The 13,227-nt window shown below is 43.0% G+C and overlaps 1 protein-coding gene across 1 annotated transcript; it reads right to left on the reverse strand.

Moving 5' to 3' along the window:
• Positions 1–1,475: 1,475 nt before the first annotated feature.
• On the reverse strand, positions 1,476–12,885 carry CLRN2 (clarin 2). Its single transcript, XM_024741749.1, has 3 exons — positions 12,633–12,885; positions 4,234–4,413; positions 1,476–1,741 (listed from the first exon to the last, which is right to left on the reverse strand). The coding sequence occupies exons 1-3, from the start codon at positions 12,883–12,885 to the stop codon at positions 1,476–1,478; spliced, it is 699 nt and encodes a 232-aa protein (XP_024597517.1).
• Positions 12,886–13,227: the final 342 nt, after the last annotated feature.

A 13,227-nucleotide genomic window follows, 5' to 3' on the forward strand; every position in this document is an offset into this window, starting at 1 on the left:
GTGTATGAGAGAGACAGAGAGATTTATTATAAGGAACTGGCTCACATGATTGTGGAGACTGGCAAGTCCAAAATCTGCAGGGTAGGCGGGCAGTCTGGAGATCCAGGGAAGAGTTGCAGTTTGAGTCCAGTGGAAGTTTGCTGGCAGAATTCCCTCTCCCTTGGGGGAGGTCAGTCTTTTTCTTAAGGCCTTCAACTGATTGGATGAGACCCTCCCATACTATGGACGGCAATCTGCTTTACTGAAAATCTACTGATAGACCCCGTCCAAAACACATACCTTCACAAAAACATCTAGAATAGTGTTTGACCAATATCTGGGTACCATGGCCTAACCAAGTTGACACATAAAATTAACTGTCACAGTACCACTCAGGAAAACCTAACACAAAACATCTGTGTTTATCCAACAGCTGCATTAGAGCAATATTCTAACCCCACTGGGTATTCACATACTTCCAAGCCCCCTTTGTAAATTCATACCTTGTGTTTCCTCCTCATTACTGACTTATCCTGGAACGCCCTTCTCCAGCCTTGCTTCCTTTACCACTGGAAAAAGTCTCCTCATCTTTCAAAGTTCAGATCAACTGTCAACTCTGAGATACTTTCTTTAATACCACATCCCATCCTGAAGCATTAATTCCCTCTCAGGTCCTTTCTCCACGTGCTGTTATAACACTGATCACATTGCCTTGCAATTGCTCGTACATCAAACATCAGATCAGCAAAGGGGTTAAAAATGTAAACTCTGGCTCCAGACTTCCCTCCATTTAATTCCTGACCTCAGCAAGTTATCCAACTGCTTTATGCCTTAGTTTCTTCATCTATGAAATGGGACTAAAGTAGTACTATACCAACAGAGTTGTAGTGAGGACCTAATGACTTACTATATGTAAAACTTTTAGAACTGCATGTAGTAACCACTCCAAAGAATGGTAGTTATTTTCATTCTTACTGTTATTGTTGCTCTCTGATTCCTGTGTCGTGTGGAAAGACTAGGTGTTTCTGGAGGCCAGGGACATTATCGTATTCCTTTTTGCATTCCTCCTAATATTGTGCGGGATATACCAAGGGTCTATAGACATTTCTTGGCGTGTACAGTACCTTATACGTGTAGGGTGCTCTACAATATACAAAGGCTGGCAACGTTATCGCCCATTTAAACCTCATTACAACCTTGCGAGGTCGTTAATACCCCCATTTTACAGATGAAGAGACTGAGAAGTAGATATTAAATGAATTGTCCAGTGTCACACACGGCTGGCAAGTGGCAGAGTCTCTAACTCCAAGGTCAGTGAGAAAGAAGTGCAGGGATGCCAGAAATTCGGAAAGTTTTCTTTTCTGGCCCAGGTAACTACCCTTCCCCCTTCCACTTCCTTCTTCTTACTGCCAAAACATAGACATTCAAGACTGTGCAAGCTGGAAAAAAGACAAAGGAGGTTTCCATTCTCCTAAGAACTGATTTCAGTTAGGTTATTAATACAAGATATCCTCGGCCGTGACTGTGGCCTCTTCTATCTTGGTCTTAATCTCCGGGAGGGGAATCTGACTGATGGCCACCACAACCAGGTTAGTGGCGTGGGCTGAGGCGCTGGCCACGCAGATCCAGAACGACTCTTCATACTCCTCCTCCACCACCACAAAGCGGAAGAGTTTCTCCTGGAAGTTGGCGATTCGTTCTGTCAGGTCGTGAAATTTTACCGCGGCCATGAAGCTGGCGATGGCCAAGGCCACGACTCCTCCTGAAACCCAGAAAGGACACCCTCATGCAGAGCTCTTTTCCTTGCAATTCAACCACTAGATGTGAGGTGGCTTTTCTGTGGCACAGGCAACAAACTTGCGGTGTAAAACACGCTTAGGGCAACACAAATTTTAAAATGCTTTTAAAAGCAGCAGATAATCCACTGTGTGAGGGGCGAGAGGTGTGGGAATAAGCTTCCTATCAGATCTACTTTGAACCTCGACTCTGCCACTTTTTCCCTTACCCAGGGCGGGGCAGGGTGTGTGTGTGCACGTGTGGATAAGCTCAGTCTCTAAGTATTTCAGCCTGTGTATGTAGACCTTGAGGCTTCTGAGGGGAGAGACAAGAGCATCGTACTGGGCAGATTGGGGGATCAGAACGGAGGGCTAGACTGTTCTCTCCTCCTCAGTTATCCTCTTTCCAAGCTTAATGATAAGGAGATAAGAGAAGGAGGAAAGGAAAGGAGAAAGGAGAAAACTGGAAGGATTCCAAACTTCATGTCCTTCCCTACCTATTGCTTCAGACTTTGACCCTCCGGGTTCCCTCTGTTTCTCTTTCTCTCTCCATCTTTCTCTCTCTCTTTCTCTCTACTTTTCTCCTGTCCTGATTTTAATTAATATTTAAAAATCACATTTATTATGCCCTTTGTTTAGATGATTACTTCTTATTGAAGAAAATTTGGACACCAGAGAAAATCACAAAGATGAAAAGACAAATACGCTTTTTTCCTAAAAGCCAAATATAAACACTTTGAGCGTTTCGGTATATTTCTTTACATTTCCATCTCTAACGAAACTAGTATTATGGTACACTTACTGCTTTCCACTTGATTTACTTCCCTTACTTGAACATTTTCCCATGTTGTTAAATATCCTGTTAAAGCACCACTTTAAACTGTGTATGATGTTTTATACTAGCGACACACCTAATTATTTTAAGTTTAATTAAGTGTGACCTAATTTCTGGATATCTAGATTGCTTCCAATTTTTTGATATTATAAAGTGCTGCAGGAAACTCCTTTTAATGTACATTTTTTGTGCTCTTTTCCTGTTATTTCCTTAGCATAAATTAATGTTTGGAATTGTTTAATCAAAGGATACTCGTATTTTTATGCCTTTTGAGAGTAAAGTTTTGTCAAACTGCGTTTTTTAAAATACTCTTGTCAATAGAGCTTGAGGGTACTGTCTCTCTGAGGAAGGGAATTGACAGAGATAAGCATTTATTTCAAAAGCAGGATTGAGCACTTTCTACATGCCAACCACTGTGAGCATTCAGGCAGAGATAAACAAGTCTATATGGGAGTGAGCCACGTTTAGAAGAAATTCTACAGGATGGCCACAGTCTGCGAACATAGGCCAATACGTAATAATTGATTTACTGACATTACATTCTAATGCATGATAAAACAACATTACTTGTTTCTATACTTTATGGTCATCCTGTATAAAGTAAAATGTAGTGAGGGGTTATTGCCATCAGGATACCTTGACCATTTGACCTGGGTTTTCTGAAATCATTCTTGGGGTTTTGTTACTTTCATTACAGGTGATTTTTTCAGTGCCGAACTAAATGTGAATTAATTTCTGTATATCAGATACTCTCCCAAATCAACACACACACGCACACACACACACACACACACACACACTCACACACAACTTTTGTCTTGGTTTTTGTCTTGGAAAATAGGTCACGGTGGTCATAGATGATTAAAGAAAGGACAAAAGTCTTAGACTCAGTTATACCTGGGTTGGAATCCTGCCTCTGTTACTCATCGTTGTGTGACTTTGGGTGTATCTTTTTTTTTTTGGTGGTACGCGGGCCTCTCACTGTTGTGGCCTCTCCCGTTGCGGAGCACAGGCTCTGGACGCGCAGGCCCAGCGGCCATGGCTCACGGGCCCAGCCGCTCCGCGGCATGTGGGATCTTCCCGGACCGGGGCACGAACCTGTGTCCCCTGCATCGGCAGGCGGACTCTCAACCACTGCGCCACCAGGGAAGCCCTGGGTGCATCTTTTAACTTCTCTGAGCTTCAGGTTCTTCACCTGTAAATATGGGTCTAATAATACCGCCTCATAGAGAGGTTGTGAGGTTTACACAAAATAAGGCATGTAAGCCCCCCAGGTCCCTTCTCTTCTGTCCTTTGTGAGGTTCCTTCAGAATCACAGCAGCAGTCCCACATCCTCACTCATCCCATGGTCCCCTCTTCTTCACCCACAGCTCTCTGTCTTCTCTCTTCTCTCATCCCGACCTCTCTTCGCTGCTCTAAGTCCTCAGCCACTCATGCACGCTAATACTTCAGTTCTTTATGATGACAGAGATTCTTCAACTTTTAGTAAAAAGGATATTCATGCCCATCAAGGAAGTAACAGACCCAGGGAAGTGAAGGCTGAGGTGGGGCATTTTAATTCCTTCATGCCTTCTGCCCACCTACTTGGAACTCAGCCTCCTGATGGCATGGACAGGAATCTGTCTCCCCAGGGGCCTTCCTTACCTGCGAGAACGTTCCATAGACAGATGCCCCCGGGGCCGTTGACTGCCCGGTACGGAACCTGGATCATGTTGAGAATGGCAAAGCCCATGCTGACCAGAGCCAGCGCCAAGGCCAGGAAGAGGAGAAACAGAATTGTCACGTGGAGGCCTGCATTGAGCTCCTTCACCAGGTGTGGGAAGACTGGGGAGAGAAGACACAGCCAAGATGTCAGCCTCAGAGCTTGGCTCCAGTTCGTACGTCCCAGGCTTGCTTACCATGAAGGCTTTAGCAGAGGGGAGTGAGGGCAAGGCAGCAAGTGCTGGGTTTTCAAAAAGCAGGAGACTTCCTGAGATGAATTCATGGCCCCCAGATTTACCACTTATCAGTTGGCCAACAATCTTCGCTTCCTTGGGGTGGCTGCAAAATCAGAATGTGCCCCAGCTGGGCATTTAAGTTGCATTGGCCTCGCAGCTCTGGGATCTGGTGTGAGCTAATCCATACAAGCTCCAGATGGTGTTGCTTCAGCAAAGGAGGCTGGCAAGAGAGTCAGTCAAAGAAGGCTGATTGATCACAAAGCTTTCATCTGGGCCAGAGAGTAGCCTTCATTAAATCAGAAAGGTAGAAGCGGTCTCAGGTATATCATGAAGAGTATAGAGGGGTGTAGCAAAGTGAAGCTTAGATCTGGCTCCCAAAGTTCCAGGTTCAAATCCCAGCTTTGCTGATTTGCCACAATTATAAAATATTTAGGATCATCTAAACCCTACTTCTCCTACCCATCTTACAATATTGAGGGGGTCAAGTGAAGGGCATAGGAATAATCATAGTGCCCACTTTGTGGGCACTAATGCAAAGCTAGGAGCATCATTTTGGATTCCCCATAATGATTCAGTAAGATAGACATTAATTCCCTGTGTATGATGGGCATGTAATTCTCATGTTGCACTTTATTAGAATATTAATTTGCCATATTAATGTGGTGGGATAATTTAGTGAAATATTAATTTGGATTTGTCTTCTCTATATTTCTCTCTATGTGAAGATTAAATGATATATCATAGTAGAGTGTTTAAATATTGTCTAGGAAAGAGTCCGTTCTCAAAAATGGCAACTGTGGTTGTTATTTTACCCTCTGACTTGGGAAAAGTCATGTGACTTCTCAAGCCTCAGTTTCCTCATCAGTATAATGTGGATAGTAATCGTTGCATAGGAGTTGAGTGTAATCAACATTCACCGAGCACAGTCAGGGGCCAAGCCCTTTCCGTCTGTTATCTCATCCAATCCTTGTGACAAGGATATGAAGTAGATTTTATTAAACGCCCTTACCCACAGGCTTGGAGATACCAAGTTCCTTGTCTTTGCGCAAGGTGTTCCTGAACTCTATCCAGGACCAAAGTCCTATATATCACATGGTATATAGAGTTTAGAGTCACTGATTTCAGTTATTGTAAATGAATGATTTAAAATGATGAAAGCTAAAAAACTCCTGGGCAAACCCCTTCCTCTGCAACTACTCCAAAGTTTCTACTGAATGCCTCCTGGTCAAATCGGGGTCCATCTTGTGAATTCCAACCTCCCTGCTTAATTACTTGATACAACTGACCAACCCGTCTTTGGCCCCAGTTGGGAGCCAGGACTCAAAGCTTTCCGGGTTCCACTCACTCCCTGACCCCGTCCTGCTCTGGCTCCTTTGCTGGCTCACCTGCCCATTTTTATTCATAGAAGGCTGGTGTCTCCCAAGCCTGAGAACAAGAATTTTTGTCCTTCTTCCTTTGAAGTGTCCTTTCCACTCAGAAGTGTCCAGACACTCCACAGTTATGTCTTCAGTTCTGATCTAGCTTTCTTTCCAGTTCTGTGTTTCCATGTATATTTATCTCTATGTGGTTATCTCATCAGCATCAGAAACTTTACCCCAGAAAGTGAACTCCTTCCCGTGGGATTTTTTTTCTGTAGGACTTATCTCTTCCATTTCTTGTCCTTACATTTCAGTGTGCTTTAGATTTCTTTTTTTTCATTGCAAACTCGCAGCACTTTTTCATTGCAAACATGGTAGCTTATGCCTGATTACCTAATTGTTTCATAATCCTGTTTCTTGCCATGCAGCCCTTAGGACACATAACCAGCATAATAATCCTCACCAAACACTTAAAATAGAAAATCATCACCTGTGTGATTGGCAAAGATCAAAAGGTTTGCTAATACACCATGTTAATGAAGGTGTAGGGAAGGAGGCAGTTGTCAAAACTTGTAGGGATATTAATTCATACAATGTCCTTAGAGAGCAATTTGGCAACATCTATCACAGCAATTCCATTTCTAGGAAAAGCACTCCCACGTGTGCTCAAAGCTGTATATATCGGATATTCATTCCAGTAGCAAAAGATTGGAGAAAAAACCAAATCACGAGTCAATAGGAGATTGAATAAATTAAAGCACGGTCACACAAAGCGACTTATAAAAAGAATTAATCATATCCATATAATGACATGAACCCATCTCCAGGTGTGATTTAATAATAAAATTGAGAAATAACCATATTATGATGATGGGGCGAGGGGATTTGGGGCATATGGAGTGATATGGAGAGGGATGGTGAAAGAATACCCAATCCTTAGCTTCCGCAGTAGGAAATGTATTGACTATATTAAAAGAAAAACAAATCTTTACTGGCAAAGGGCTGAATCTCATTCAGCCTCCACAATCATGGGCCACACTCTAAGGTGCTAGATCTCCCAGTTAATTGAGATCTTATTATTTTTTACATATGTCATTATTTAGAAATTCAAATCTTTCCTCACGAGTTTTCATGCATCAGTTCCTTCTATTAATAATTTCTTTAAGGGTGACTCTACTGTTGCTCTTGTCACACAGGTGCCATCCCAGGAGACCTGTTGCCCGCTTGCCTTTCATATTTGTACCCAGTTTCCAAAAGTTTGAGACACGTCTGACTTAAGGATTACATTTAAGTTTCCAGCTTGAAATCCATGACCATAAGAGCATATGATCCATGGTGACAAGTGACAATAGCTACACGTATTGAGCGCAGACTGTGTGCCAGCACATATACACTTTCTCTCTTTCACTGCTCACGGCAACCTTCTCTCATGCCTACAGATGCATAAGTTAGAGTCTTAGAAATGAGAAGTTAAATAGCTTAGTCAGGTCACCCAGCCAGGAAGTGCTGGCTTCAGGATTTTGCCGCAGGACCTATTGCCGGAAAATCAGATAACTTGGATAAGCAAAGATTTAAACGTTTAATCCTAGTACACCTGGAGGTCTAGAGGTCTTATTTTGAATTTGAATATATATTCTTATGGTGTACATATTAAAGCTAACCCACTTGAATCCCAGAAGTGATTAATCATCCTGTCAGAAACTCAAATTAGATAACTATCTAATTATTAAGTAATTTGTTTGCTCCCTACTCCAGAGAAGTCCAACAGTCCTTTTTGCCCCAGCAAGGCAAAAATTAATTTTAAAAAAGAAATAATTGATAAATTGGATTTCACTAAAATGAAAAAATTCTGCCCTGTGAAAGACAATGTCAAAAAAATGACAACACAGCCACTGCAATGGGAGAAAAGAGTTGCAAAAGACACATCTGAGAAAGGACTGTTATCTAAAATGGACAATGGTAAGAAAAGCCTGAGATTTGAAGTCAGATCCAGGTCTGGCTGTTGACGGAATGCTTGGGGTTGGGAGATGAGGGGGGAGCCAGTGAATTAAAAATTATCAAGCACATACTATGTATCAAGCACCGTATCAGGTGCTTTTACAGAAATTATTTCATTTATTGATTTCTCTGACCCCCAATTTCCTCATCAGTAAAATGGGCATAAATAAAATCTCTCCTCTAGCGCAGAGTGGGTTGAAGGAAATGAACAAAGAGGTGACAGCTTGAGACATTAATGTGTTACTGCCCAGTGCTCATTTACTGCCTTTCTCTTTCCCAGATGGAAAGCTTCTGGAGGGCAGACACTCCTCTGTTTAGTTTATCCCTGTTTTCCTAAAAGCGCCGGGCCCATAAATACAGTACAGCTGAATATGTGAACACTGCTAAATTAGTGTTTGTCCCTTTCTTTCCCCAGCCGCTCAAACTGCTAGATTGATCTGTTTTTATTTCAGAAAGTCTGGGTATAAAAAAGGATCTTAATTATGATTATGCTGTATAGTTCTCTGCTTTTCTCCATGATTGGTTTGGAAATTGACTCTCTTGGGTGATTCTAGGGGAGAACCCTATGAAGGTGCGAATTGAGGCTGTTTGTCCGCGAGACCCAATCGAAATTTCCTACTCCAGTGTACAAAGCACTTTCACACCCTGCTTCTCCGCTGATCTGCACATGGGCCCTGGGAGCAGGGATTTTTTTTTTTTTCTTTCTTTCTTCGGAACAACAGTGACAGTAGCAGGAAAATCCTGATTCCAACTTGGGGTTTGGGGGCTCTGATACACCCCATAGCTGTCTCACACAAGTAGGTGGTACTGGCCCTAGGAGCTGTACATCTAAAGGTAGAGAGACTCACCTCTGAGGCTAGAGAATGTGGTAACAGATGCGGTATCCCTGGGTGGCATTGGTGTAAAACCAGCCAAAGCCAGGAGGAACCTGGCCCCAGCTCCCGGTGCAAGTTTTCAAAAAGAATCACATCATGGTTATACACCCTCTTCTGGGACCCCACCCAGGGCAGCCAGAAATAAAACTTTCCTGAGTATTATCCTGCTCAGAACTAATATTAAAAAGTCCTTTATGATTCTTACACAGTTCTGATGTTTCAGAGAGCAGACCACGTTAGATGAACCCAGGGGGCTTTTTCCCATAGTCACCCCTCTGAGAAGGAAGAGGGCGGAGGGAAAGGAACATGTACTGAGTGCCTCCAGTGGGCAAACAGTAAGTGCTCATTTGCTTAGCTTATGGCTTCCAGGGCTAGAGGTAGTTTGCATTTCTGTGAGCTGGGATGGCAGGGGTTTAATTAGCATCACAGTGGAAGGGCCCAGTCTTGTCTTGCCCTCCTTTGAACTCCTCCTTCTGCAAAGCCTGTCTCTGCTTCAGCTGCTTCTCCAGAAACAGTGCTTGTGCTTGGTGACCTCCTTAATTATCCTAGGCCCACCATATGCCACTCCACACCTTCTGTTATGGGTTGCATTCTGTACCCAGCCTCAAAAAATGTGTTGAAGTCCTAACCGCCATCATCTCAGGATATGACCTTATCGGGAAATAGGGTCTTTACAGAAGTAATCAAGTGGAAATGAGGTCATTAGAGTGAGCCCTATTCCAGTAAGACTAGTGTCCTTATAAAAAAGGGGAAATTTGGACACAGAGACAGTCATGCACAGAGGGAAGACCATGTGAAGAGACTTAGGGAGAATGCCACGTGTAGAGTGGAGTAATGTTGTCACAAGCCAAGGAATGTCTGGGGCTACCAGAAACTGGAAGAGGCAAGGAAGACTCCTCGTAGAGGTTTCAGAGGGAGAACGGCTCTGTCAACAACCTGATTTTGGATTTCTACCCTCTAGATCTGTGAGAGAATAAATTTCTGTTATTTAAGCCACCCCGTTTGTGGTACTTTGTTATGGCAGCCCTAGGGGACTAACACACCCTCCCAAATGACCCCTCAGTCATTTCTGACAGGAGCCAGCCACCTGCATCCTCCCATCCTGGAGAATTCACATCCATCCACCACCTTCCCAACATCCAGAATTTGCTGAATTCTGGGAGAACAGTAAAGACTACTAGGGTAACACGCCGCCTTGGGAAAGTTGCCAGTCACAGATTCCCGAGGGAACAACACACAATGGAGGGTGGGAACTTTAGGTTAAGACCGACCAGGGTTGGAGACTGGCTCTGGCACTCAAGGCTCTGTGACCTTGATCAAGTTGCTTAACCTCTCTGAGCCTCATTCTTCTATCTGGCAGGTTTGTGGAAGATTAGTATAGCATAGGTCACATGTCTGGCATCTTATACGTGAACATTCAGTATAAATGAGTTTAAAAGTACTTTATCGATATTCATTCAACCAATGTTTTTGAATGTGTGCCAGGCACTGTTCTAGGGGCTTGGGATCATCAATGGACAAGATCCTTGCCCTAATGGCACTATATACCAAAGGGGTGGAGACATAATAAATAATAAACATAACAGATAAATAAATGATCTAGTGTGTAAGAAGGTGGTTATGATGGTAACGTGGTATATCATGCTATATAATTACATAATTATATGGGCTATTTTTATTATGTTCCCTGAGCACGGGCTTGCTTATTAAAGTCTCTGGAGTATTGCTGCTGTTGAATCTATTGCCCCCTTGTTTAAGCTTTGGAACTTCCTTCGTGAGGTTTGTTAATTTCAATTCCCTAAAACGTACACAGTACTATATATAAAGTAATCAACAAGGACCTACTGTATAGCACAGGGAACTTTACTCAATACTCTGTAATAACCTATATGGGAAAAGAATCTGAAAAAGAATGGATATTTGTATATGTATAACTGAATCACTTTGCTGTATACCTGAAACTAACACAACATTGGAAATCAACTATACTCCAATATAAAATAAAAATTAAAAAAACCCTATTATCTACAATTATTCTAAAAATTGTGCCATTTCCCCCTTTTTTGTGTGTGTATTTGTGGGTTTTTTAAAATTTATTTATTTATATTTGGCTGTGTTGGGTCTTCGTTTCTGTGCGCGGGCTTTCTCTAGTTGCGGCGAGTGGGGGCCACTCCTCATTGCGGTGCGCGGGCCTCTCACTGTCGCGGCTCCAGATGCGCATGCTCAGTAGTTGTGGCTCACGGGCCTGGTTGCTCTGCGGCGTGTGGGATCCTCCCAGGCCAGGGCTCGAACCTGTGTCCCCTGCACTGGCAGGCAGATTCTCAACCACTGCACCACCAGGGAAGCCCAATGTATTTGTGGTTTTGAAACAACCTCAAACTTCAGAAAAATTGCAAGAATGGTACAAAGAAATTTTTTTTTTCCTTCTGAACTATTTGAGGGTAAACTGCCCCTCCAACCCTGGCACTTCAGGGTCAATTTCCTCAAAAAGGACCTTGTCTTTCACAACCACGATACAACTATCAAAATCAGTAGGTTAACACTGGCATATGACCGCTGTTTAATCCTGACACCCCGTTCAAGTTCCACCAGTTGTCCCAGTGACATCCTTTATAGTAAACTGACGCAGCTCAGAACCAAGTACTGCATACAGCTGTCATCATCCCCTTTTAGCATGTCCTATTTCTTTGTTTTATTTATTTCTTTATGTTAAGTGTGTTTTCAGCTTTTTATGTTATGTTTTTAACAAAGCTTTCCAATATCCCTGGTCCAATTTAATTTCTGGGTAAATATAAATATTCCCAGCAATATTTTTTCTTGCTATACATAACAAATATATATATCCTTCATGTATATAAATGATGCCAATTTGTATTGTTATATTTGTCAATGGTTCCAGCTCTCTGTCTTTATACGTTTAATAAGATACCCTGGTCAGGATTCTAAAAACTACAGTTATGAAATATAGAAATCATATAATGGATAAATCCCTTATCCCCTTGCATTTGCATTATGTTGATTAATTATGATTTTGTAGGATACTGTTCTCACCAGCAATCTAATTGTGTGAGTCTAAAGATGTGCAGAATATTGCCTTTTTTGTTTCAGTTTTTCCTTCCTAGAAGATCCTTCATAAGCTGGTCTTGGATTCCTGCTCTATCTACCTGCTGAGCAGCTCTGCTGTGACGCTGGATGGCCGCCTGCCTACGTCAGTACCTGCTCACGTTCATGGACAGCAGCCTTGCCTGAGGTCTCCTTGCCAGGAAACATCCGGGTTGGGCTTTGAACCCAGATAGTCTGATTCCAGAGCCCAGGAGCACAGCCCTTTTGCTTTTTCGCAGACTCTGAAGCTTTTATATAAATAGAAGAGGAAGGTTCATTTCAGCAGGTCGTCTACACCCGCAGGCCACACTGGCTGAGCATACCCAAGTCGTGTGACCTGGGTCTAAAGTTTTCCGCTGGGTGACCTCAGGCAAGTTTTTAACCTCTCCAAGCCTCAGTGGAGTCCTCTGCAAACTGGGAATGTTAATAATTCCTTCTTTATAAATTTGTTATAAGGCTTAAAAGAGACAAACCATGTAAAGCACTTAGTAGAATGTCTGAACACGTAAGCACTCAATATTTTTAGTGAGTATTCATAGAGGTAAACTACAAAGATATACAAATCCCTATTTCTAATGTTTCTATAAGCCTCCACAGAAATAAAAGGTCTCTTCTGGGTGCTGAACAAGAGTAAGTCCTTGGCTTACTGTGGATTAAGTCATTATGCCTTAGACTGTAGTGGCACTTGAATTTCACATTCAGACACAAGCATCCTTACGAATATTTAAAAATAAGTGTTCTAAAGCAGGTTTCGTGCCCCCCAGTATACTCACTTGTGAATTGGGACTGGCGGCCCCCAAGCCCGCATTGCCGCACCTTACAACCGCGGAAGAGTCCGTAGTAAATGTCCCCAATGAATTGGACCAGCTCTGGATCTGTGGCATTGACAAGATCAACTCCAGTCTGACAAAGGATTTTCCCACTCAGCCAGTGGGGCAACGCCAGGGCAACGATGATCAGTATAAAGGAGGAGAGGCTGAGTAAAGATGCCAGCCCATACCACGTCTTTTTGAACCATCCAGGCATCCTGGTGGGTGCAGGTCATGCCCCAGGTGTCTGAGCAACAGCGGGGGTCCTTGACATCTTCCAGACACTCGGCAATCCCCCGCTCTAGGGTCAGCTCTTCCAAACACACTATTTCAAGATTTCAGGTCCATCTCCTGGCCTTCCCTCAGCGCCTGCCTCCACAGCCCATGTTTACTACAACTGCATTGGAAGTCTCTACAGAGACGTCTTCACATGACTGGAGTGTAGAGGAGTGTGTTACCGAAGGAAGTAACCCTATATCCCCCACTAGACTAAGGTTTCAGCAGAGGGCTTAATTGTTCCTCGTTTCAAGTATTTGAATAACCCTGGTGTGGACCTCTT

The sequence above is a fragment of the Neophocaena asiaeorientalis genome, unplaced genomic scaffold, assembly GCF_003031525.2.
Source record: "Neophocaena asiaeorientalis asiaeorientalis breed wild unplaced genomic scaffold, Neophocaena_asiaeorientalis_V1.1 scaffold218, whole genome shotgun sequence".
Classification (NCBI taxonomy): domain Eukaryota; kingdom Metazoa; phylum Chordata; class Mammalia; order Artiodactyla; family Phocoenidae; genus Neophocaena; species Neophocaena asiaeorientalis.